General features: G+C 41.6%; 1 protein-coding gene across 7 annotated transcripts in view; it reads left to right on the top strand.

Moving 5' to 3' along the window:
* ST6GALNAC3 (ST6 N-acetylgalactosaminide alpha-2,6-sialyltransferase 3) overlaps positions 1-27,603 on the top strand; it is a 610,078-nt gene that overhangs the window by 325,436 nt on the left and 257,039 nt on the right. For 4 of the 7 annotated variants that reach the window (XM_053249823.1, XM_053249820.1, XM_053249822.1 and 1 more), the window contains exon 3: positions 8,195-8,604. In XM_053249823.1, coding sequence (XP_053105798.1) covers positions 8,195-8,604 — 410 coding nt within the window. Of the gene's footprint in view, positions 1-7,265; positions 7,320-8,194; positions 8,605-27,603 lie in introns of all 7 variants that reach the window. The other 3 variants (XM_053249824.1, XM_053249826.1, XM_053249825.1) reach the window with 1 other exon arrangement.

A 27,603-nucleotide genomic window follows, 5' to 3' on the forward strand; every position in this document is an offset into this window, starting at 1 on the left:
ATAAACTGAATTGAAGAAATCAAGGAGACAGCAATTAACGTACATGCTATCCATACCAAGCAGGCTCAAAATTCTGGACAAAGAGCCAGCAGAACACAGAATAGCAATAGCAATAGCAATAGCACTTACATTTATATACCGCTCTATAGCTGGAAGCTCTCCAAGCGGTTTACAATGATTTAGCATATTGCCCCCCAACATTCTGGGTACTCATTTTACCGACCTCGGAAGGATGGAAGGCTGAGTCAACCTTGAGCCCCTTGGTCAGGATCAAACTTGTAACCTTCTGGTTACAGGGCGGCAGTTTTACCACTGCGCCCCTAGGGGCTCACAAATGTACCTTCTATGATTGATAAGGTTGCCAGTTCAAATCCCCACTGGTACTATATCGGGCAACAGTAATATAAGAAGATGCTGAAAGGCATCATCTCATACTGCTTGGGAGGAGGCAATGGTAAACCCCTCCTGTATTCTACCAAAGAAAACCACAGGGCTCTGTGGGCGCCAGGAGTCGAAATCAGCTTGACGGCACACTTTACCTTTATAATTTCTACAAATAGGCCCAGACATAGCAATCCCTGCTCAAGCTGTGGAGGGTTGCATCAGCGCTCTGTGTGCAGATTTAAGGATGTGGAATGCATGTTTTGTAAAAAGAAGGGCCGAGTATGCTGTTCAAAGTCCTTCAGTAAAAAAACCAAAGAATTGTAACAAGGAGTCACACCAACTAACTCCGTATGAACTAGGGATGTGCACAAAACCAGTTTGCCTGGTTCAAATTTGAACTGGGTTCAAAGCGAGGTTTGGAGGTTCACTTTTGGTTTTGCTCGAACCCCCCTTTGGTTCGGTTTGAATTTGAACCTGATTTGAACTGGTTAGAACTGGGTTGAGCCTCCAAAACTGGGTTGGGTGGTAGGCACCCATGGGTGCCAACTACCACCCAAAGCAATCATAATCCTGTGATTTTTACTGAATTTTTGAAATTTTTATTATTATTGCCCATTACTCCCTATGTGGAGTACTTGGGGCAAAAAGCTGGGGTGGGTGGTAGGCACCCAGGGGTGCCTACCACCCACCAAATGGCAAAGCAATCGGAGACTCCTGTGATTATTTGTGAATTTTTGGAAGTTTTTTTCATTTTTTTAATTTCTCCCATAGGGAATTATGGGGATTCCAGCAAATGTATCGCGTCACGTCAGGGGGAAAGGGGTGGCCCAGTGAGGATTGTGGTGGGTGGTAGTGCCCAATGGGGGCAAGGAAACTATTAGAATTATTTCAAAGGAATTGGGATAAGGGCTGATTTTTTGTGATTTGTTGAAGTTTACGTGTCTTTAAGAGTTTTCCCATAGGTTATAATGGGGGTTTCAGCAAATGTATTGCTTCACGTCAGGGGGAAAGGGGTGACTCAGAGCGGAGTCTGATGGGTGGTAGTGCCCAATGGGGGCAAGGAAACTATTAGAATTATTTCAAAGGAATTGGGCAAAGGGCTGATTGTTTGTGATTTGTTGAAGTTTACATGTCTTTAAGGTTTTTCTCCATAGGGAATAATGGAGGTTTCAGCAGCCCCATAACTGCACTTGAGAAGTGCTGGGGTGGCCCACAGTGAGTTGTGGTGTAGTGCACAGAGGGTGCCAACCAACCCCATGGGTTTTGTTGTTTCTGAGGTGCTCTGAGTGTAGATTCTCTGGCAGCATATGAGATTTTCAATGACAAACCATGAATCCACTCTCATTTGCTACCAGAGAATCTGCACTCAGAACACCTCAGAAACAACAAAATAAAAAAATAGATAAAAATAAAATAATGAAAAAAACTTCAAAAATTCACAAATAATTGCAGGAGTCTCCAATTGCTTTGCTGTTCGGTGAGTGGTAAGCACCCCTGAATGCCTTCCACACACCCCAGTTTTTTGGCCCTAGGTACTCCACATAGGAATAGTGGGCAATAATAATACAATTTTCAAAATTCATTAAAAATCATAGGAGTGTCCGATTGCTTTGGGGTTTGGGTGGTGGTTGGCACCATGGGTGCCTACCACTCAACCCAGTTTTGGAGGCTCAAATCAGCTCAAACTGTTTCAAAACGAACCAGGTTCAGTTCAAATTCAAACTGGCAGGTCAAACCCAATGCCTGGTTCAGTTTGAATTTGAACTATCAAACTGAACCAGTTTGAATTTGAACCAGTTCAAATTTGAACCAGTTTGCACATCCCTATTGTCCACAGGGTAGTGAAGAGCTGAATCATGTTCAAAATGTCTGTGACAAAGTACCTCAAGATGCTGCAGTGTTTGCAACAGTATTCATTAATGGTCATAAGTGCGAGATTGAAGTTGACTCTGGCTCTGGAGTATCAATAATCAACAAAGATACCTGCCATCACATCTTTTCACAGGAGCTTCCTCCCAAGTTTTTGAGTCCATCATGTGTTATATGTGATTACAATGAACATAAGGTTGATCTTGCTTCAAGCTACATGTGGATGTGCAGTTTGACTCCCACCAAGGGAAGCTTCCACGCATTGCTGCAAAAGAGGAACACAGAGGCCTCTTAGGGAGGAACTGGTTCACACCTCTAGGAGTAAGTGACCAAGAAATTCACACCATCACTACTGGTCACCTTAAATGGTCAGCTTAAGCAGAAGTGATTAACAGATTTCCCAAGGTGTTTTGTGAAGAACTGGGAGCTTGTAAAGGGATACCATTATTATTCCACTTGGATCCATCTGTTGCACCAATTTGCATGAAAGCCAGAAATGTGCCTTTTGCCGTATGTGAAAAAATTGAGGAAGAGCTTGAATACCTTATCAAATAAGGCATTCTTGAACCAGTCACAGAGACCCAACGGGCTATACCAATTGTGCCAGTACTGAAACCTAATATGTGGAGATTATAAGTGCACTGTATATAAGGCACTTAAGAAGCATCCATATCCAGTGCCTTCCGTCAGTCAGCTGCTTGCTGTTCTTGCTTGGTTGTGCTTTTTTTTTCCTTTTGCAAAACTTGATCTGGCCCAAGCGTACCAGCAGCTGGCTGTTGATGATGCTACAGCAGATGTCCAAACAATCATCACCCATCATGAGGCATTCCAAGTTAAACGTCTTCAGTTGGGATTCTGTGGCCCTGGAAAGTTCCAACGCTTCATAGAGTTTCTGTTTTCTGGAATTAAAAGTGTGCCATATTTTGATTATGTGATCAACAGAAAAGGAACTTCCTAACTGACCTTAGGAAGTTCTGCATCACTTTGACAAATCAGGTTACCCATTTTAAAAAAGAGAAGTGTGAAATCGGAAATTCCAGTGTTACATTCCTGGGCTACCATATTGTTGCTTCTGCTATGAGGAACATAGGAACATAGGAAGCTGCCATATGCTGAGTCAGACCATATGTCCATCTAACTCAGAATTGTCTACACAGACAAGTAGCAGCTTCTCCAAAGTTGCAGGCAGGAATCTCTCTCAGCCCTATCTTGGAGATGCCAAGGAGGGAACTTGGACCTTCTGCTCTTCACAGAGTGGCTCCATCCCCCAAGGGGAATGTCTATTTATCCAGCCCAAGATAAGGTACATGCAATATGTGATGCACCTACTCAAAAAACAAAGCAGGAGCTTTCCTAGGGCTATGCTTTCCTAGAGCTACTCAACTTTTTACCATGTATTCCTTCTACAAAATGCTACTATTGCTGAGCCACTTCATTCTTTACTGAAAAGGAATTACTTGGCACTGGACTCAACAGCATAAGGATGCTTTCCAGAATGTCAAGACATTATTGACTTCTGATTCTGTGCTTGTACATTATGATGAAAAGAAACCACTGTTACTACTGATGCTTCACCTTATGGTGTTGGAGCTGTGCTTAGCCACCAGTTGCCAGATGGCACAGAGGCACCAGTTGCTTACTATTCTAGGTCTATGTCTTCCACGGAAAGAAACTATGCACAAATTGACAGAGATGCCCTTGCTATTATTGCAGGAGCAAAGAAGTCCTACAACTATCTCTATCGTCATGCCTTTGAAATTAATACTGATCGCAAGCCTCCTTTGGGAATCTTCTCTAATGACAAACTTATGCCCCTAGTACTGTCACCTTGTATGCAGCACTGGAGTCTTTTGCTTAGTGCTTATGATTATACATTTCTCTATGCAGCACATCCCAGAATAGTTCGCATGAAAGCTTTGGCTAGAAGTTATGTTTGGTGGCCTAGAATTGACTCAGGCGTTGAAAAGACTGTAAATGAGGGCAGCACATGCCAGGCTATTTGACATAACCCACCAAGAGCACCTACCTTTCCCTGGGAAGTGACCAAGAAGCCTTGGTCAAGAATCCATATTGACTTTGCAGGACCATTTCAGGAAAAGAATTTCCTGATTGTGGTTGACTCTTAATCGAAATGGCTTGAAGCGGTCTTAGTGCCCTTACAAACATCTACTGCAACAATTACAGCCTGTGCCTTTTTGTTTTTTTTGCAACCCATGGATTGCCTGACACTGTCATCTTGTACAATGGGTCTGCATTCATATCAGCTGAGTATAAGGACTTTATGGACACAAATCTTATTCGGGTTGTCACAATTGCACCTTGTCATCCCCAAGGAAATGAATGGTGCAGACAACCAAGGATGCCCTGAATTGAATTGTTGGAGGAGACTGGTCAACATGTTTTGCCAGGTTTCTGGTTGCTCAACATGTTACTCCTTGTTCAACAATAGCAGTCAGTCCTGTTGAGTTACTTATGGGATGACATCTAAAAACTTGTCTTGACCGTCTCCCTCTAGATTAAGCTGAGGATTTACAAGACAAACAGGAATGTGCTCTGGATGCTGTGGATGCTGCTCTGTCAGCACCTATTCACCATTCATTTGTGCCACATGAACAGGTTTTTCGCAGGGAGCTATGGATCTGGACCAAGGTGGGTTCCTTCCACTATCATTGGGTTCCTTCCACTATAAATATCATAGTGGATTCCTTCCACTATCACTGGACCTGCTTGATATAAGGTTCAATGTGTAGATGGACCAGTGTGGCATCACCACATTGATCAATTGAGAAGGTGTTCTTCCCAGAGTGAGTTGGCACCAATAGACTCATCAGAGGCTTCTTCCTTGGAGCAATCTCGAGCTGATGCCACACTCTGCCACACTCCCTATGGGGTTACCAGAGCCAGCAAGGAATGAGGGTGATAGTTGTTTCTTGTCTGTGGCAGTAGCCGAAATAAAGTCCCTGGACCTTCTACAACCACCAGTAGACTTTAGAGACCATCTTGTGAAAGGGTCCCCTCTCACTGAATGAAGGACTATGTTAGCTAAGGGGGGAGGGATGATATATTGCTAGTGGGCGCTGTGTTGTTTAGTTGTGCTTTTTGTTCCTCTGTAGCTCTTGTAGTATTTTGGGAGCTGTAGCTGTTGTGTGGAGCTTCTGCAGATCCTAAGTGTATCAATAAAGAGCAATTGTGTATTTTAGGCCTGTGTGTTCCTTCCGTTTTCCCTGCTACCAACACAGCAACTGCTCTGCCTGGAATTCCATCCATGCTTCTAAATGAGAGTATAGGACAACTAAAAAGACTGCCAGAACATATACCACCACCTGAAAACAGATCATCAAATATCTTTAACTTGGAGAAAGGATATCTATTTCTAAAAGAGCTATTGCCATACAAAATACATTTAGTCATGATGGCTGCCTTGCCTTGGTTGTCCATGAGGCGAGGCTGGTCTGCAGGACCTTAGAAACATTCAAGGGAACAATTTGATTCAAATCAGTATGTGTGTGTGTGTGTGTGTGTGTGTGTGTGTGTGTGTGTGTGTGTCCATAATTTCACAGCTTAGTCTACACTTCCTGGGCTCCACCTTCCTGCTTGGAGAGCAGAAGCCGTAAAGGGGCAGCCTTACAGGGTCTGACACTCCTCTGCTCTTACTGAGCTTGTTGCTGACACCAGTGTACGGATATCAAGGGAAAAGGTGGCGTGGGAAAGGACAACTCTGCAGTAGGCTTGAGTGGGAAAGGCTAGCTCTGCAGGCAGCTCAGGTATAGTTTAAGAGTGCTCAAGTCCTGAAGGAGTTAACCTTGACAGACGTCCATTCCAGAGCTTTCTCTGGTTCCCTTCTAGTATCAAGATCCATGGTCCGGGACTAGTCTCATAATGCCTTCTCATAATGAGTCACAACTCTGAGTGTGGGCTGTCTGGGCCATGAGAATGACTCCTAATCATTGTTCCTGTTGAAATGTTTTGGGGCAACTCTTGTGTACTTTGGAGTAGGACCATGTTGACTTTAAGGTGCTCATAAATGCATCCAAAATAAATAGACAAAATAATATTAAATAATATAAAAATTGTTTTGATTTATTTTATGAATAATTTTAGGTTGTGAGCCCTTTGGGACAGGAAACCATTTTCTTTTTCTGTGTAAACCGTTCTGTGAACTTTTTTGTTTAAAAATCATATATAAATATTTGTAATAATAATTAATGATAATAACCACATCAGTATAAATGACAAACGTACGCGTAACTACCAATATCGACAATATGTACCTTGGTCAATGTATTGTTGGATAGTGATTATTTCCACAGCCAGTTATTTCCACAGCCAGTTTTCCCCAACTATGTCCATATATCTTCCTCTACATATTTAATAATAAGTTTCAATTCTATTTTGAGATAAAATATGTTGTACGTCTATTGTTTTGTCCCAACTTCTTAACATCAAGCCAACACAATTATCTTGGAGACCCAGTTTTCCAGAGGACACTTTCTTTAGCTCAGTGGCTTTACATGTCTTCATTTAAATCTTTTTTCTTATTGTAAGGACAAATAATGAACAAAAATGCAAACAATTATTGTGTGGTTGACTTAGAATTACAGATAATAGAGTATACATGTTATATACTATACATGTTATATAATGTTCAGTGATAACATTGGTAGGAGAAAATCTCATTTAGGGTTTTGTTGTCATCCTGTTATTAATAAATATGCCTGCATTCTCATGTGGGATTTGATTCCTTTTTTCCCTTGCTGTCACATTCATTGTACTTTTTTTCTTAGTTTCTATACAGCACCCTTTCAACAGACACCATTTGTGCAAACACACATTACCTAATAACATGTCATAATTTTAGACTTGGAATGACAATAGCTGCATTACAATGGACCATGACCGGTTGTTTTCTCTAATAATTCCATGGGATACAGTTACTTATAATTCTTAGTATATCTAGTCTACCATTGTTGAATTTTCAAGACGCTCACTTTCACCCCTTCTCTCATTGCTAGACCTTTCATCATCCTCTTCAGGCACAAAACTGACATACTCCAGTATGAAATCCAGTGAGTTCGCTCTTTCTTGCATTGTCTTTAAGAGTTCTATTACTGTTTTCTCAACCCATCACTTTCAGTTTTTCTCTCCTCTCTAATTTTGCCTTTGCTATCTCAACCCTTTCTTTCCTTTAGCTTGTTGTCCTCATGTATCCCCTATCCTGATGCTTCTTGCTTATTAGTATTTCATCCCATTATTAATAGCTATACCTGCTGAAGTCTATGCTCTGTATGACCTGGTAATCTCTCAGCATAAGCACTTGCAGTTAAATCTGTGGGAAATGATGACCATTTTATGCGAGATAAGCAGCAATTCATAGGAATGACACACAATATTTGAGGTGCCCAGTAATGGAAATGTCCCATATTTTAACAGTAATAGAGATGCCCCAAATTTGATGGTAACATATAGTTGCCAACAATCATTGTTTAAGAGGAATTGCAGAACTTTCAAGTCCTGCTATTGCTGGTCCTGAATAAACTCTCACTTTTACCATCTCCATTGCCTCTTATCATTTGAAGATGAGAATCTAGCTAAAGCTGTGGCACATATGCTGCAGTGCCAGAACTGATCTCTCTTCCACTTCTTAATAGTTATAAGAACTAAGTGTGAGTTCTACAAAGAGAAAATGGGATGACTGATGCATGACCAAATCATCCTGGAATGCCCATGCATGGACTCTGCTAAGTCCTTCCAATGCTGACACTCTTCCAGTAACGGACAAGTTTATCATGGGCAAGTCACTGAAGTATATTAGTCTCTTGAAATACCCGATCTTTAGATCAGGATGGAACTCCCATCTCTTTTGCCTATTGAGCTGCTGATTGATAAAAATCATAGGGAAATACTTGTGGCTTAATTTCATTGTTATTCTTTTTTTCCATAGCCACTGCAGTTGGACTGTGACCTCTGTGCCATTATTTCAAACTCGGGTCAGATGGCAGAGCAGAGAGTTGGACTGGAGATTGACCAGGCTTCCTGCATACTGAGAATGAACAATGCTCCCACCAAGGGCTATGATGAAGACGTTGGGAAAAGGACAACAGTGAGAGTTGTCTCTCATACCAGCGTCCCCCTTCTACTTAAGAATTCTGAATATTTTTTCAAAGAAACCAACAGCACAATCTATGTCATCTGGGGTCCTTTTAGAAACATGAGGAAAGATGGCAATGGCATTGTGTACAACATGTTAAAGAAGACAGTGGACAACTACCCTGGGGCCAAAATCTTTGTGACCACAGAAAAGCGCATGGGTTACTGTGATGAAGTATTTAAAAAAGAAACAGGGAAAGATAGGTAAGTCCTGACTTTTTGAAGTTCAGATTGAATATTTATACCAAAGAACAAACGAGAAATGGTCTTGTTGCATTTCAGATTTATAAAGTGAACCCCCCTACCCACTTTTAAAATGTATTTTTAAAATGCTTCTGACTGCTTTGAACACTTGATGAGGTATCAGCCAGGCCTCATTTACTCCGTCTCCATTACCTTCTGTTCTTTCCATTTTTATTGGCTTGGGTCTGAGACTGCTTACCTGTGTTTTGTATTTCAGCTCAATTTACTGTTGTGTGACACATTTTACAAAATGAGGAGTCGCAGTATAATACTAAGCAGTATTTTACAAGTGGCATGTTGCTAACCCTTTTACTTATGGAGAACACTGAATAGTTTGGAGGAGGGTACCAGAGGTTCCTGGGGAGTGCTCACTTCCAGTAGGTGTGTGATCTGAACCCATTCAAGTCAGGCTCCTGAGCTTTCTACTTGATATTTGCCTGAGATTCTCCATCCAACTTCAAATGTAGGTTACAAATGGGCAGAGAAAGTTGGGCGAATGTCAGATGGCTCGGGAACCAGACTTGGGCGGATTCGGATGACAGTCCTGCCGGGAACTCACACTCCCTGGAAACCTGTGATTCCTCCCAACTTACATTCTGCAGATCGTGGCAACCCATTCTACATCTGGGAAGGGTGCCACTTCCCTCACAACAAGAAGATAGGAAGATAGGGCTGGCATTGACAATCCATGTCAGAGTGCTGATCAAGACACAAAACATAAACATGTTTCACTGGCTACTTGTTAAAGATTTTATAAGTTTTCAAACCTTAAAAGTGCCTCTGAACATGGGGTGATCCACAGCACATGTTGCACAAACTAAATCCATGGTTCAATTTGATTTCTGACTCCATGAATCTGAAATTAGTGCAATGTTGCACATCAAAACATTGCAGCAAAGGACTTACATGGAAGTCCAGTTGGGCAGATTTTTGTCTCAGAGTGCAGCAGCCTCGGTGAGCACCAATAAGCGGAAGCACAGACCCAGCTTTAATCCTTCACACAACACCTGTGTGAAGTAGGCCTGTCATAGTCTCATTTACGACAGAAAAGAGGATGAGATGTAGTGATTTTCCCCAAATAATATTGCATAGACAGGACTTGTACACAAGTTTTAAAAAATCAAATTCCTGGATGGTGTTGTCCACTGGGCCATGTTGTATATTTTGCCAAGATCCATATGTTTAACTTTCAGTCCCTGATCCACTAAGGGGCCTGAGTATGACAGAGAACGATATTCTGTATCTGAGCTATCAGCTGAAGTGTCAAAGAGTGAGTGATATGTGAGGGGAATGGCCACATACGCCTTGCCAAACCATTAGACATTTGTTCTCGCTCTCACTCTCTGTTACTCAGGCCAAATGTTCATCTAATCCTTATGAAAAAGGGAAACTTTTGCTTTCACATTGTTGGCTTAATAATGCTCTGATTTTGCGGCAAACAAAACATAGAGGGAAGCAGCTCATATGGTTAAAAATAAATAAATGTACAGCAGAAGTTGTAACTGAGTATTTTTGGAGGCTCATTTCTAAAACATTAACTGTACATACTGCCAATGTATGGTAATATTATAGCAGATTTCTAGCCTATCAAAACTTTAACAAGTTTTCTGTAACACTTGGATGTTAGATGATCTTGAGAATCTAGATAGTCTCATCCCAAGAGTGTATTCCATGCAGGGGCATAGCTAGGGGAAAGGGGCCCCTTGTTCACCCCTCTCTCTGGTGCCCACCCCCCCAAGTGAGGGACATAATGAAGAAAATAGGGAGGGGTGGAGCTGGAGGGCCCCCAGGAGCTGGGGGCCCATGTTTTTTGAACCCTTTCACTCAGTTATAGCTATGCCCCTGCTTCCATGTTGCCTGTTGGCAATAGATTGTTAACAGATAGATAGTCGGTAATAGGCAAGTGTGTCCTAGCCACTTCTCTGATGCAAATACCCCAGCATTTAAAATTCTGTCACTAATAATAGCTGGTGGAACAGTCAAAGCCAGCCCATATTATCAACTCCTAACACTTCAGTTTTCCGAACTAATCACATGTTTATCTTATATGAGCCTCAGATATTTTCCAAAATAGGCTGCCGAAAGCTGGTGGTTGTTCTTGACATCCTAAGAGTGTGAATGTGAAGGAAGGCTTGCTCTTTCTAGAAACCTTCATTAGTGAAGTATTCATGTGTCTAAGGCGGTGTGAACGCTCCTCCTTTGTGAATAATTGTTGTGCATAAATAATATACACTGGCAGCCACTCACACTTTTGTTTGAATGCCTTTTAGTTTGTATTAGCTGGGAGATCTTCTAAAGCTGACAGCTTCTTCCAGTACTTCATTAGCACTTTTCAAAGCTGTATTATGTACACAGAGTCAGATGAAAGGAGAATTTAAACTATATTTGAAGGGACGCCAGCCAATAACCATATGTGAAAAGGATTTTTGTCCCTTTTTGAGCATTTACCTGCATTTTGAAGTGCATTAGAGTTTCCTTGAATTTAAAAACAGAACAGAAAATCTTACAACAGCATTTAAATAGTAATAGCTGGGATGAAAATAATCCTCGTAGTCTCCATTAAAACAGAATGGTTCTTTCTGGTCTGATAAAATGTACTCTGCAGTGCAAAATAGGATTTAATTAGCTGGCACCAAAGCTGCTCCACCCTCAGGGGTGCGTAAAATTATTGAAGGTTAGCAGCAAATCAATGTCAAGATATACCACAGGCTTATGTGAAGGTGATGTAGAGGAAGGGAGTGGCTTAGTACAAGGCTCATTTGCCCTAAAAAAAATGTCTGTGTGGGTGGGAGTAACATTCAGGAAAGTGATGATAAAAATGAGCCCCAGCAATTCTGTAATCTGCTGGGCTAGTCTAATCCAGGACAGTTTATCTTGCACATTACACATTAACAGTTCAGAAGGGTACACATTCTATAGTGCCTTTCTTAAGCAAAACTGTTTGGCAGTGAGCTGTAAGGGCCAATGCCTTGGCTTAGAGTGTCTCTGTTTGGTTATTGCACCAGCCATGATGCAATTCAGCAGTCTCCGAGTGGTCCTAATACTCAGAATGTTGCATTGTTTGGAACGGTTATGTAGCCAGATGTTTTGTAGAACTGATTGCTTAAAAACACAATTGGTCTCCTAAAATTCACATAATAGTAGTGTATTGTGGAATATGATTGGCTTTCCATTTATGTCATATAAAGCATTCACATCAGCAGTTTAGTATAATGTTATTTTACTTGCACACTTAGCTATACAAGTGCTTCCTATTGTGACTTTTGGGGCTTCTTGGGAGAGCTTCAAGGCAGCAGACAATTGTTTTGTCTTTTATATTTTGGCACAGGTCCTGATCAGTGTTCTAAGCCCACCCCTTAGTTGTAAACCGATAGGATTACAACTTTTCAGCAGTGTTTGGATGCTTTAGGAAGGGTTTTTTGGGAGGTGACTGGGTCTTGGACAGTCAAATTGATTTCTTAATAAGGTTCAGGCTGCTTTCTCAAGTAGACTGAGCTCTGGGCTTTAGAGTCCATGCCTGATAATAGATTCTCTTTCATTCCTACAGGTTCATGTGGGACATGTTAAGTTTCCTAGCCAATGTCAGCGCTTCTGGGACAGTGTCTGAGTCACTACTGTAGTGAAGGACTTGAAATCAGGAGTTCTTAATGTATTTTATCTGATTAGTCTGTGTTTAGCTTATCACCACTGTATTTATACAGGAACAACCTACTCCCATCCTTCCCATGAATTACAACACCATGGTTTTCAAGTATGGTGTGCTAGAACTAGCCACACATTAGTTGCCATCTTCCTAGAGACAGGTCTTTGTTTGATGGATTGTTTTTGATGCTGGATTCAGGTAATCCAAAACCTTCACAATTTTTAACAAAGCATTTTGTGTGTAAGACAGATTCTGTAGTCCACTGTCATTGCAAATGGAGAATGGACAAACTGGACCCCACCAAACTATCCAATGTGAAAGATATTTCGTATCAAATTGCTTTTGAGTTTCACATTGTGGAGTACTTCATTCCTCGATTCCTGTACCAGATGGTGTGGCATATTAGGCTTTGAGAGAGATGTTTTATCATTCAAGACAGAGAGATGTATCATGCTGCTCACTGACTTGTAAGACAGGATTCAAAGATCAGGGTGATTGCTCCTGATATTTTGACCAGCTACATTAGTGTAATTGGTTGTTACCATGACTACACATGTATGAGCCTTTAACAAAGTAATTTAGGCCATCGTCCTCAAACTGCTCATTCCCAAATAACCTTGTTGATGTCATTGAGACTCCTTTGGCTTTCCGTTGTGACTTGCTGCTGGTAAAGTTCAGTCTGACATGTGCATCTTGCTCATCCCTTTTATTTATTTTATTACATTTCTACCCTCCTATTCTTCTATGCTAGAACTTAAGGAAGCATGCATAAGGTGTCTGAACCAGGTGCTGACTAGACTGAGCTGCTTAGCTTCAGGTGCTTTCAGTGTGCCCTGGAAACTCATCGTTTCCCAAACCATCAGTAGGACAGCGTTCTTCCAGTCTGTCAGGGTCCTGTAGCTTCCTTGACATCTCTGTGCTCATTGTGAGATAAGCTACTTGGGCTAACATAAATCAGTCTGACGTCTTAACACTGAAACTGTTTGCATAAGACCTTCTCTGGGACTGATGTGCATCAGCCCTCAGGACAGCTTCCTTTGGCAGCACAGATGAGCTGCTTCAATTTAGCTGTTTGATAAGCTGAAACTGCTAATGCTGTGCAAATTTAAACAATTGCACTATAAATATTAGCAGAAATGTTTAATTAGTATAAGAATATATCCTAGCAAATTTATGTGCTACTGTGTTGGCAATAGTATGGATCAAACTATGGATCAATATATGCAGGGGCGTAGCAAGGATGGAGTGGGCCCAGAGACAAGATTTTAAAATGGGCACCCCCTCACTGAAGCTCAGCTCATGAAGTAAAGAAATCGTAAATGAGGCTGAATAGTGGTAACAAAAAGCATATATATATATATATATATATATATATATATATATATATATATATATATGCGCCACAATAGAATGTCATCCTACATTATTTTAAAAAAGGTTTTGTAAATTATGGACGATGCAAGTTATTTAATGGTTCTAGAGAAAGACATGCTGGTCTGGTAGCTCCAGGTCTTAACACTCACATCGGTTTCGGAGGATGAATACAACCGAAGGAAGCCTGGTGGGTGCACCGCTGGGGGAGTCAGTCATGTGACTTGCCTCTGGGGGTCCCCCCAAGGCAGTGGGCCCCCAGACAACTGTCTCCCCTTGCCCTATTATAGTTACACCCCTGAATATAAGGATCAAAATCTTTAAGGAAAGCACTATTTGGAATAGTCAGTATTAAACTTGCATAGTTCACCCCCCTCCCCTTTTTGGTAGTAAATGTCCTTTTAAAAATAGGATATTGGTATAATATTTCTTAAAGCCACTAGGGAAACAAATTATAATGTTATATTAAAATATATATTCTGTTCCAGTTTAAAAGTGGTTTGAAAGCCATTTATTTACGTGTGTGTGTGTGTTTGTGTGTGTGTATTTGCATTTGTATTTTATACTTTGTTGCACTCATTACTTCATAGTTTGCTCAAATTCTATCTTATAAATTAGAATTATCCCAAAACCTTTACTGTGAGCATTCCCTGAGCTATTCAAGGCCCATCTCTGTTCTTTCTTCTTATAAAACAATTCCTTCAGAAAAGGTTAATGGTTTTGTCCATCTTCATTCACAGAGTGACTAATAGTCCCATTGTCAGTTAAGAGTTCTTTATTGGTTGAAAAAACAAAGAGTATAAAGCACAAAATGTTAATGAAATAAATAGATTTTTCATTATAAAACACTTAAAACCTCAGCCTGTAACACACTCTTGGATGCCAGAAACATGCCTGATAGCAACTATATGGTGGGGCATTTGCAATCCAGAATTAGGTGATGAGGTACTTACTAGTCCAGTCTGGGCTAGATTTAATTCTGGTAGTTTATTATTGTGTGTTTATGTTTCTTTATTAAGCAGTTCTTAATGAAAATTAACTCTCTACAAAGCAGCTGGATCTGTGTTTACTTACATGCTAATAATCACACCCAGTGCACAGCTGATATTGTGAACAGGCGTGATTGGTAGTTACCAATGAATCTGTTAAACCCATAGAGTGACTGTGGCAGCTTCCTCACTAGGCTATGAATAGTTAACAATGAAGGATGTGTTATGACATGGGAAAAGAGAAGTGACTAAAGCTGAAGACTGCAGTGCCTATTGAAATTACCCAGAGCCACAGAAAATCCTGGAGCTAGATCGTTTAGAGCAACCTTGCTGCATGACTTGTGACTTACTAACTTGAACACTGTCCATCAGTCATGTAAACCAGCCAGCAAGGCGGTTGACACACACCCCTTTCCCCCCCTCCTTGGGTTATCTGGCAGACACTAAAAACAGGAGAAGACTGTCCTTGCGAGCTGTCTAACCCAGGCTAGGGCCAATCCCACACAGACCCTGGCACTGCCCTTCTGCCCAACCAAGCTTTTTACCCCAGCCTTATCTCTGCCTAATTCAATACACTCTTGTCCTGTTTACACCAGGATAGTATTTGCTCCTGTTATAAATCTGGTCAGTTTGTTAATTCACATCTTCATTGTCCAGAGGTTTGTTTGTTTGTTTGTTTGTTTAACATGTTTTTATACCACCCCAAACTTACGTCTCTGAGTGGTTTATTATTATAATTATTATATCATTGCTAATAATAATAGATTATCATTAATTATTAATTATCATTGTAATCATTATTATTATTAATTCGATTTCTATACCGCCCTTCCAAAAATGGCTCAGGGCAGTTTACACAGAGAAATAATAAATAAATAAGATGGCTCCCTGTCCCCAAAGGGCTCACATTCTAAAAATAAACATAAGATACACACCAGCAACAGTCACTGGAAGTACTGTGCTGGGGGTGGATAGGGCCAGTTACTCTCCCCCTGCTAAATAAAGAGAATCACCATGGTAAAAGGTGCCTCTTTGCCAAGTTAGCAGGAGCTGACATGTACATCATGGCCATGGTTAGACTACAAAAGCATTAATAATTTGGCCTCTGTGGGTGGGTGGATTATTACAGGAGGCTTTAGAAATAATTGCCCGCTAATGTGAAAAGTAGAAATATGTACAGTATTATATTGTTCATAATGTAATCATTAAAATAATAATTATGTGATAATGAAAGGACTCATTGTGTTTACGTTTATCTTTACATAATGTTAATAGCTAACGAAAACTGCTAAGATTATATCTAATTAAATTGAACAACATTACCAAGGCTGCTTCACAGAAAGGCGATCTTGTGTACATTCATTGCATTCACTGAGAGTAGCTCAAATCCATTTTTTACGTATTCAGAAATGTGACCATTTTATAGTCAACTGTAACAGATTCTTTTCCATTAAATGAATTGGAAATGCATCCACTCAGGACAAATCCATTAAATGTACTTGAAATTATGTTGATGTGAAGTCCCTGAATAAATGAAACATAGAAAATTACACAATAATTTGTGCTATTATTATTATGGCCTGTCATTCTGAAATGGCCATTAAGACTGGGTGTTTATTGCCAATAGTTGTTCAGAGGTCAGATGGTGCCTACAGTAGGGCATTAACTCATGGTGAATTCAGATATCTAAGTCAAGAGTTCTCGAGGTTTGTTCATTACGGTATTCTTCCAGTAACCAGGCCCATTCAGGTTGGGTCTTCTCTTTCTAAGACTTCTGGCTTCCTATAGAAAATGCTTTAGACACAACCAGTCCAGAAATATTAGAGGGCATATGTTCATTCAGATGCTTATCAATGCAGTACTAGCGTACACACACACATGCACACGCAGACACCTCTCTCTCTCTCTCTCTCTCTCTCTCTCTCTCTCTCTCTCTCTCTCTTTCTCTCATACTTGCATCACACAAACCAATTCACTTCATCGCTAATAGTCAACCAACAGTAGGGCTGGGTTTCTCCTATACCATTCCATGGGTTCATTCTGGTCCACATTCCATTCCATCTGCCTTACAGTTTAACCTGGAAACATTCATAAACTAATTCCATTATTGGTTGTATGCCATTTGCAGTGGTCAAGTTTGTATCTTTTTCTTAGAGGTTGCTTATGCTCACATGTATCCACACGGATTAAATCGGGGTGGGGGGAGATGCTTAATACTATTGTGTGATCACATCAAGATTCTTCTTGGCGCTGTGATTTATTCAATGCACATACACACTTAGATACACTGGTAATCAGTGAGGGGAAAATAGATGATGCAATATTGGACAGTATGGACAAAATCCAGAATTCAAAAATAAACAATCACTAATTCATTGGTGCCACTCCAGGTAATTCATAAGTGCCAGATCCAAAGAGAAATTCTTATAGGCAGTATAAGAAGTAATTTTAGTTATTTTATCATTTTGTTTTTCCTTATCCTTATCCTGCTACACCTAATATGATCTATAGTAGTAGTCTTTCAGTCTATTGAGCATCCTTATAGTAATTTTATGTCATATGTTTCTACCGCCTCGTAATTTGGTTTATCTTATATGTTTTAGCCCCCTTGTTTTTATATTCTAGTATATCCTTTTAAAGATAGATGAATATAATTTTAGTGATTTTATAGTTTTTCCTTTCCTTATCTTGCTATACCTAATATTAGCTATAGTAGTAACATTACAGCCTACTGAGCATCCCAAGAGTAATTGCTACACCTAATTTGAGCTATAGTAGTAGTTCTTCAGTCTATTGAACACCCTTATAGTAATTTTAATATAATATACTTCTACCGCCTCACAATTTGTCTTATCATAATGTAATGTTTCATAACTTGCTATCTTATGCTGGTCTTGGACTGTAATAAAGATAATGGATTGGTTGATAGGCATAATTTTTTAGCATCCTTAACTGAATGCTTCTAAAAGAAACAGCATAATTCCTGGTCCATGCTTGATAAGAGACATGGCTAGATGGGCAGAGACTTTGGACAGAGAGGAAAGCTGGGGCTGATGTTCTACCTTTGTTTCTCAGAATGATATCCTAGAGTTGTCCCAAAGTTGCAAGATCATCCCAGCTGAGACCCCATTTCTTTTCTATTATCAGCCGCCTAATAATATTTCAGACGAGGCATCTAGAGTAGAGGTGTGCACGGAACCAGCTGGCTCGGTTCAGTTCGAGTCCGGACTGGACTTGAACCAGACCGGCCAAGTTTGGTCTGGCCCCCATCAAACTCTGTCTGGTCCAGACCTGGGGCGGGGGGGGGGGAGTGAATTTAATTTTTTTTTTTTAAGAAAAAGAGAAAAAAATACCTGTAGCCCCTTCAGGGGGCTTCCTGTAGGTGCAGGGGGGTGGTCCATGAAGGTTCCCCCTCCCCCCACCGGCCTCTTAAATCTCCGCCACAGCCGGGTAAATTGAGTATTTTCAGCCCTTTCGGACCTCCGTAAAGGCGCGTGGTGGCCATTTTGGCTGCCGCCGCGCAGGTGTTCATGGCCTCTACAAGGCCTGGCATGGCCTACGGTCTTGTAGAGGTCATTTGTGCATGCGCGGTGGCCATTCAAAATGGACCGGTCTGCATATCCCTAATCTGGAGCATCTTATTTCTCCATAGTAGCTTTTACAAACTTTTGCCAATCTTTTTAAACTTAAAAAGACTGTGAATCCTCCTTAAGGTGAGTTCAGTTGTAGCAACATTTGGCAATCTTCAGGCCAAGAGTTTATTTTACTTCTGTACTTAGGGTGTTAGTGTATTCTGTCCCAAGTTACTATTTTAGGGTTCCATGGCTTTGGTTTTTTTGCCCAGAGCAGTATGGAAATAGCATACAGTTGTATGCTGTGCTTAAACACGTATATATATCTAGTATGTATGTATGCACCTTTCACTCCAGTATTACCAGATTGCTTGACTAGACTGTGACTGATGTCTTGTAGTACACACCCTGTACCACTCACCTGTGGGTGGAAATTGCTTTCATGTATAGGCTATATTCTTTGGATAAGGATGCTAATCTTGTAACATCCCTTCATCAATAAAAACAGCTTCTGCTTAGTAACTTCATCTATAAAAGCAGCTACTGCTTCCATATCAGAATAACCAAAGGGAAATTTTATGTAAATAATGGACAGTTTATTATTGAATTTTATGTAAATAATGAACAGGTATATGCACTGTAGCTGATCATGCTCTGATGACCTCCATGGTAATGGGAAGAACTGATTTCCCTGTGATTATTATGATTGTCATAAGCCATAACTATCAATTGCAGCCTTAATTTCTTTAAAAATTAATGCAGCATGAGTGAGTGGGCTTTGTAGCAACCACACATTTTTTTCCTATTATTCAGATAGAGAAAGAATACATGCTTCTGTTTCCTGCTAATTTCCCTATGAACTGCATTTCCTAAGAAACACTTTTCTCTAAGTGTTATAGGATGCGCCAGATCATGATGCGTTATCTTTTTCAGATGTATTCAAAGATAACAGTGGCATTAATGACTAAGAAAAACTGTAGCCCTAAGCAATTTCATCTAAAACCAATGGAAGAACAGTTTGACTGCATCTTCTCTCTCTCTGTCTCTTTCCAACAATATGCAATTTTCTGGAACCTTTTGTCCAAATAATGAATAAGGACCCTTAATCAGTACTAGTGCTCAGATCCTTAAAGCTCTCCAGCAGTCCAAGTCTGCCATTCATCTTCAGTGTTCCTTGTGCCTCAGTGGTCTTTGAAGGATTAGAATAGGTTCTTTGTATTCAGGTGGCTGCAGTGATGGGAAGCTAAACCGCAAAGGTGATGGGGGGAAGCCTCTCATAGGAAGTTGTAAGACAGTTTCAAGTTTAGCATATTGAAAACAGCAGGAATCCCCAAAGATCTAGAATAGCATACATATTGTTCCAAGCACTGCATGCAGGAAAGCTGGTACACTTTGAAATTTAAAAGGTAACGTTTCCATTGAACAGGATATTTTCCCTCCTTATTATGGAGAGGAGGGGGGGAATAGTAGTTTCATCCCCTCTGTTACTTTTCTCCTGCTGCTTCTCCACTTTTGATAAACAACATGCACTGAAATTTGACTGAAGGCTTATGCAAAAAAGACCACTGGAGGTAAGCGATTTTCAAAGCCAATTTGGTTGAAAACCACATTTTATAAGAGTAATTACAATAACTTCAGAAAAGCCTCACTCATAAAATGCAAAGCCTCACTGACAGTCAGTGGACAGCTTTAACTACACATAAATTTAAATGAAATTACGGAGCCAAATGAGCAACGGCCAGTTTTCTTCCCCTTGTGAGGTAATGGCAACTACATTTATCAAGGTAAATGTCTAAGTATGCAATGAGGAAAAAATATCTGTATCTTTTGTTTTTATCCAGGCCAAATTTCAAAGAAAGAAAACTCCCCCCTCCCCCATTTCCGACTGCCTTTCACATATATGCATATCCAGAGATTCTCATGAGCAGCCATGGGATGACTGTGCATACAAGAACCAAAAGCCAAGTATGGAGCAGGGAGGGTGACACAATAAGTGGGCTCAGAGGCCTAGTGGGGCCTGGCCTCAGCTGCAATCCCATTATTGTATGGGGGAAATGAGACTAAACTGTATATCATTCTTGAAGACTTATGTAAACTTATTCCTTATATCAAGATGGGGCATCCAGATCTGTTGAGATTTTTTGAAACCAATCAGAACCAGGGGCGTAACTACCATTAGGCAAGGGGAGACAGTTATCTCGGGGCCCCACTGCCTCGAGGGGCCCCCCAGAGGCACATCACATGACTCCCCGCCCACCTGTGTTGCACCCCCTGCATCTTTTAAGTACCTAGCAACACTTTTGTAAGGGAGAGAGGAAGAGTGATAGGATTTTCCAGGCAAAAGCTGGTATTAGCAGATATGTTCCAAATGTATTCTTAATTTTTTTTTTTAAAAAAAAAATTCAATCTTTCCCTGAGTGTTTTTAGTGTAAAAAGTAGTGAATTCAGCTAATGCGTGGGGGGGGGGGGAGGAAAAGGAATGAGAGAAAGAGCAGAGAGGAGGAGGAAGATAGGTGGTGTGAGGTAGGTGCAAGGCTATGTGTGGCTCATCAGAGGTGCATCAGAATCTAATCTGGCCCACCACCAATTTTAGTTTGACACTAGGGGTGTGCACCGGACCGCGGACCTGCGGTTCGGCACTGGGGTGGGGGGTTCCATTAAGGGCGGGGGGGCTTTACTCACCCCTCCCGCGCTTTGCTGCTTTGGCGCCATAATTAGTTTAAAAAATGCGCCGCAGAATCGCTCACCGCCCGCTCGCCGCTCCGGGGCTCCTTCTTGTCTTCAAAATCGGGCGGCAGGATACTTCCCTGCCGCCCCCGAAGCCCCCTCAAGCCATTTTAGCTCTTTAAATCTCGCCCCGGACCGAGTGCTATAGCGCTCGGGCGGGCGGCGGGGAGATGTCCGTCCGTCCGCCCGCCCCCTTCCCTGCCTTCTGCGAAGTGCAGGGAGCCTTCTGCGCGCGCGTGCTAAAAAGCGTGAGAAGAGGAGGGGCCACCCCTGACTCTCTTGGCAATGGCTCCTCTTGCATTCCGTTTCCTTGGCAAATGGATTTTGCTTCCGAAGGCTCCTGCTTCCTCACACATTCCCCACTTGTGGTTGAAGAGGCAGGTGGGAAAAGTCAAGGACAATGCAGCAGGGCTGCCTCCTCCCACCACCACCCATTTAGCCCTTGGGATCTCAGTTAGGGTGGGCCATCAGGCTCATGCCCAAATTGTTAAATTCTGGGAACCACACCTGAGTAATCTCCATTTCTCATATTAGATCCAACCGATTGGAAGCAGTGTACAAAGTGCATCTGTCATGCATGCATAACTGACATGCATAGGTGCCATACTTCCATGTCTGGCTGTGAAGGCAGCCAGAAACATAAAGATTTTAAACAAAGGGACCTAAAGGAGATCAGTCGGCCCTCTCATTTCAACAAAATAACACAGGGCCATTCACACAACCTGCTACCGGACAGGCAGGCAGGGTGAAGGCTTCACAAAACTTGCCTCCCCACCCCCCACCCAATGACCATCCTTTGCTTGATGGGAGCGCAGAGCTTGCTCCCACACGATCTGCACTGCTCTGTGAATCGCTGAGCAGGATGGATCGCTCTGAGGCCGGGACTCATTATCCCGCCCCCGAGTATCCCACAGTTCACCAAGCGCATGACACTGGGGGATTCCCCCAGAGTATGAGCGCTCTAGGCCCCTGTCTCTGTGTCAGCGTGAGCTTCAAGTAGCCCATGCTGACACACGATGCTGGCAGCTGGGATAAGGGTGTGTTTGCACCATAAACCTTGGCTAAGAGCTGGGCTTTGGCGCTGGGTTTGGCACCGCTGGGATCTGCCAGGATCCCAGTTTTTCTCACAGGCAGCCAAGCCCAGGCTTGGATGTCTAAGCCTGGACTTGGCTGCTCGTCAGAACAGCCTCAGTGTATTTCATGGGTGGCAAGAAGTGGGTCTGTGTTACAAGTTTGCACCGAGTCCAGAGAAATAGGGTTTGGGCACTGCAAAAACACCCCCTGGATATGATTGGTGGGAAGCTGATGGAGAGGGACCCATCAAGGCTATCTGTTCAGTGCCTTTCCCCCCGCTCTGTGCAGTACACTGATTGCTTCCAGAAGGGCAATTCATTTAGATCAACTTGTTTTATGCATTTATTGCCTTTTTTAGATTTCAGCAATATTATCTTTTCACCCTAATTAACAGTTAATGCCAGCTATACAAGGATTTCATTCCTCTATAAGCTCTAAAGTCCTGTTTTAAAAGAGTTTCCCTGGAATTTCATAGGTTTAGAAAAAGCAGTATTAAATTTCTCAGTGCCAACAATGAAAACCAAAACTGTAATACTAGACAGCCATAGTGTGGGCAGGAGAGACATGTAAGTGTTGTTGGAAGTGTTTAGCAAGCTTTTACTGCAGATGATCACTTGACAGAACCGACAGTTGTTTTTCTATTTAAAATAGACTTGCCTGTTCAGCTGGGTGATCAGCTCAGGAAAACCATCAAAATTCTCTGATCATAACATTTTATCTATGCAAGCTATGGCTGTCTTGGATTACAATACAACTCCATAATTTCTTTCAAAATCAGAATGGTGAAATTTGAATCTATAGATTTAAATATAGTTGAACAATTACATGAACAGGTTTTTTAAAGTGTTATACATCCAACACTGATATTAGAAAAATGAACTAGTTTTTAGAGTTCTTACAAGTGTTTACATAGCATGATGTGCAAACCCAAACTGAAATGGAATTTCTTTGTGAAGACAAGATCCTGTCCTTTTGGAATAAATGAAGAATTACACTTTTCAGAGGAAATTTCTTTCTGACATATCCTTTAAATTGCTGTTCATATGAGAGTCCCAGTTCATAGACAAAAAGCAGTTTTGTTTCTTTTCTTTTCACACATCTGCTCTTTTGTATTTCAAGCTTTCTTTTCCATGTACTGACCTAAGCAGAGAGAGAAAACTTTGGAGATATATTAAAATGACTGGCTTCATATTAACAGTAGTATTTCTGCAAGTTTTCAGTATTGCCATTAATGAAAATTGCTAAAAGCTCAATGACATCAGTTCTCACTTAATTCTGGATGATAATAGTAATGATTATTCAGTGCAGTCGTATAGCTACCTCCTGTGGGGCCCATGCTCAGTAACTGAGCAATCACCCCACCTTTTTTCTTTTCTTTTTTCTTTCTTTTCTTTTCTCTTCTTCTTCTTCTTTTTTTTTGAAGAGCCAGCTCTGCCAGTGCCGCTACTGCCACTGCTACAGGTTTCTTGGCTCTTTCCTGCCCGGCTTTCTCTCCTAGCCCGCCCAACTTCCAGCCAGCCACTTCGTGGCCCCCACTGCCAGAATGGCCACCTATGTTTCCCCTGGGCAGCCGATGTGATATAATGATGTCAATGTGCGCAACATGCGGACTGGCTGGTGGATGGGCGGGTGGGAGGCAAGACAAGGGGAGGGTGAGCAAACCAGGTGGAGGTGAATGGCAGAGCCTGCTGTGGCACCCCTAGCAGCCTCAGAGCCTCCAGTGTCCCATGTTCCTTGAATGCAGCTGAACACTGGTGGTAACTCTGCCCCGAATCAGTGGATTATTTTAGCATGGCCTGTAAACAGTTGTCTTTTCAAGAGGTGTTGCTGCTGATTCAAGTGAAGGATTGATTATGGTTATGTTATTGCACCCAAAAATTATATCACCTATCAACATGACAATTGCCAGTTCTGTGGGCAATGGCAATTGAAGCTGTGTGTGTGTGTGTGTGTGTGTGTGTGTGTGTGTGTGTGTGTATTTTCAACTTCAATCTATAAAGCTGTTTTTCAGATAGCCCCAGCAGCTGGTTTATATGTATCACCGAGTGGAAGCTGGAAATAGCCTCCAAATCTTGCCATTGCATCACCATAACATGGGGCAGCTGGCACTGGGATAGACACTCTGTGCCATGCAGAAGAATCACATGGGGATCAGCACTACAAGCTAGAGGAGCAATGTGGAGAGGCCATCATGTAGAGTCATTTCCAGGTTGGTCCACCTAATAAAGGTCAGATATAATCACATCATGCCTTTACTAGCAATAGTGTGCTTGGCCTGATGATGGTCAGAGCAGGGAAGGGCCAAATGTCATTATGGTCAGGCCCAATGCCACTCTCTTTGCCCATAGCTGAGAGGGTGGGGGAAATGAGAGGAAATGCTGACTCCCTGGCTGCAATATCTACCCCACTTGACGGTCAGGATGGAGGCTCTTCTTTGTGAAAGCTTTTATAAAGGATGGTTTTAAGGTTAAAAACCTAAATTGTTAAAATTCTGTTTTTTCTTCCCCATGTAAGATAATCATGTTCAGCAAAAAACAAAGTTGTGCATGCTGTTAAATGTCACACACAAAATTATTAAAAAGGTGTTAACTAAAATGCATTTATATTAGTTAATTAGATAGATGTTGTAGCCAGTTCCAAATGCAGAGATAGAAAAATGTGTTTGACCATTTATTTACAAATAAATCACGCTACATTTTGGCTTTTTTTGCTTGTTTGTTTTTTGCTTCTAACTATTGGCAAGTTTTAATTAATTTTATTGTTTGTGTATGTAGGTGGTGTTAGCTCTGCCAGTTCTTTCCTTTTTGTTGCTTTGCTCAAACCAAGAATACACCAGAGGATTGGCATTGACATATGGTCTGTAGAGAGTTGGAAGTATAGGATTGATCTCTTGAAAGAAACTTCTTTCTCTGACATATTGACAATATCTGCCAGCATTTCTAATATATTAAACTATTAGTAATGTTTTGTAACTGTAATATTTTGAAGAAATGTTTCTCTCATATATCTCTGATCACTAATGCATGAAGCACACTTTTTAAAAAGCAGACCAGTCAATATGGAATAATTCAAAGGATCACATCTCATGGTTTCCACACTCCATGGTTCTCCTCAAGTCCATGTTCATTAATATATGTCCTACTAAGTTCCATGATTAACCTACTATGTCCCATGATTTGACCAACTGGCAAATCGTCTATTGCTGTCCCTCTTGTTCAGCATTACTTAGGAAGTTGTGTGGCCACCATATCTCAATTTCTTGTGTTCTCAGCCTTGGCCATTCCTTATCCTAGGCCTTTATTGCACACATTGGAAATTCACTCTCACTGTACCTAAGGCTTAATGTAATTGATTTATAATATGAGTAGTTTTCATGGGGAAATGAGCCCTTTCTCATGATCATGAAAAAGGTCTCCAGGGGGCAAGGGGAGGAGGCCTTTAAAAGCTTACCTCCCCCACAGACAATTCATTCTTCTTTGCTGGGTGTGTGAATTATGCACCCAGACGATCCTCTGCTGCTGCGGGCAGCAGGTACAATTATACGCTGCTACCAGCACAGAGTGCATGGTGCATTATGGGGATTCCCCCAGTACCATCAGGGAGCCCTGCAGTCTCCCAGCCCTGACTACAAGCAGCCAGGGCTGGCAAACTATTTTAAAAAATGAGCTCCAGGCAGCCCTGGATGAATCAGATTACTTAGATCCTTTCCAGTCTGGATCCCAACCTGGATACGGTATGGAAACTGCCTTGGTCACCCTGGTAGATGACCTACACTGGGAGATAGACAGAGGAAGTGTGACTCTATTGATTCTCTTGAACCTCTCAGCGGCTGGGACACCTCTCCAGGTTGGGACTTGGGGACACAGTTATATGGTGGCTCTGTTCCTACCTGGAGTGTCGAAATCAGAAGGTGGTGCTGAAGTGTGCCTGTTCCACCCCTTGGCCTATGGGGTGCCACAGGGATCTATACTGTCGCCTATGCTGTTTAACATCTACATGAAACGTCTTGGAGAGGTCATCCACGGGAATGGGCTGCGGTGTCATCAATATGCTGATGACACCCAGCTCTACCTATCTTTTAAATCAGCAGACACCAAGGGGGCAGTGGATGCTCTGAACCAGGGTTTAGAAGTTCTTCTGGACTTGATGGGGGCAAACAAGCTGAAACTTAATCCACATAAGATGGAAGTGCTCTGGGTTGGTAAAACTGATCATCTGAGTAGTAATCTGGTCTTGGACAGAGTCACACTCCATCGGAAAGACAAAGCCCACAGCTTGGGGTATTTCTAGACCTGACACTATCCTTGGAGGCACATGTGGTGGTGGTGGTGGTGGTGTGCAGAAGTGCCTTTTACGAGCTACAACTGGTATGCCAGCTGTGACCTTATTTGGAAAAGTCGGACATGACCTCAGTCACTCATTCTTTGGTCACATCCAGAATCAGATTGAACTATTGCAGTGTACTCAAGGGCTGCCTTGAAGACTGTTCAGAAACTTCACCTGTCCAGAATGCTGCTGCAAGGATGCTCATGGGCACAAGTCGCTTCATGAGTGTTACACCCATCCTGCAGCAGCTGCATTGGTTACTGGTCTTCTGGGCTAGATTCAAAGTGCTGGTCTAGACCCTGAATCTCTACTCAGCATGGGGCTGGGGTACCTGTCAGACCTCATTTATCCATACAAATGAGAGGAGAGCTGGTCTTGTTTTAGCAAGCATGACTTGTCCCCTTCACTAAGCAGGGTCCACCCTGGTTGCATATGAATGGGGGACCTGATGTGTGAGCACTGTAAGATATTCCCCTTAGGTTATGAAGCCACTCTGGGAAGAGCAGAAGGTTCCAAGTTTCCTCCCTGGCATCTCCAAGATAAGGCTGAGAGATATTCCTGCCTGCAACCTTGGAGAAGCCACTGCCAGACTGTGAAGACAATACTGAGCTAGATAGACCTATTGTCTGATTCAGTGTATGGCAGCTTCCTATGTTCCTATGATCCTAAACCTTCCAGGGCTCTCCATTCATCATCTCAGGCCCTGCTCACAGCCCCACCACTAACAGAAATCTGGTTGGCATGGACTGGAGCTAGGGCCTTTTTGGTTATGGCCCCTCGGCTTTGGAATGCCCTCCCCGAAAAGCTTCACCATGCTCTTTCCCTCAGTGTTTTTAAAAAAACCAATTGAAAACATATCTCTTCATAGAGGCTTTTTAATGTTTCATCTCTGTTTATATCTGGTAGATTATTTAGTTTTTATAGTTCTCAGTTTTTAGCTCTTTTTAATTTAATTTAATTTGAAACTTTTTAAAAATGTAATTTTAATTTGAAACTTTTAATTTGAAACTTTTTAAAAAAGTAATTTTAAATATGGGTTTAGTGGTCTTTTATTTAACTTAAATAACCAACTATAGCTGAACATGAAATGCTAGGGAGATTGTCAAAGTTACTTTTTGCTAGTCCGTCATTGTATAACAATTTCATTTTTTGAACTAAAAACTGCCATCCTCAATTTCTCCCCTAAGTAATGGTTGTTGTTTAAATTTTGTTTAAATTTTGTTTAAAGGTTGTTTAAAGGTTTTTGTTTAAATCACAT

The sequence above is a fragment of the Hemicordylus capensis genome, chromosome 4 (assembly GCF_027244095.1).
Source record: "Hemicordylus capensis ecotype Gifberg chromosome 4, rHemCap1.1.pri, whole genome shotgun sequence".
In the NCBI taxonomy this organism is placed as follows: Eukaryota; Metazoa; Chordata; class Lepidosauria; order Squamata; family Cordylidae; genus Hemicordylus; species Hemicordylus capensis.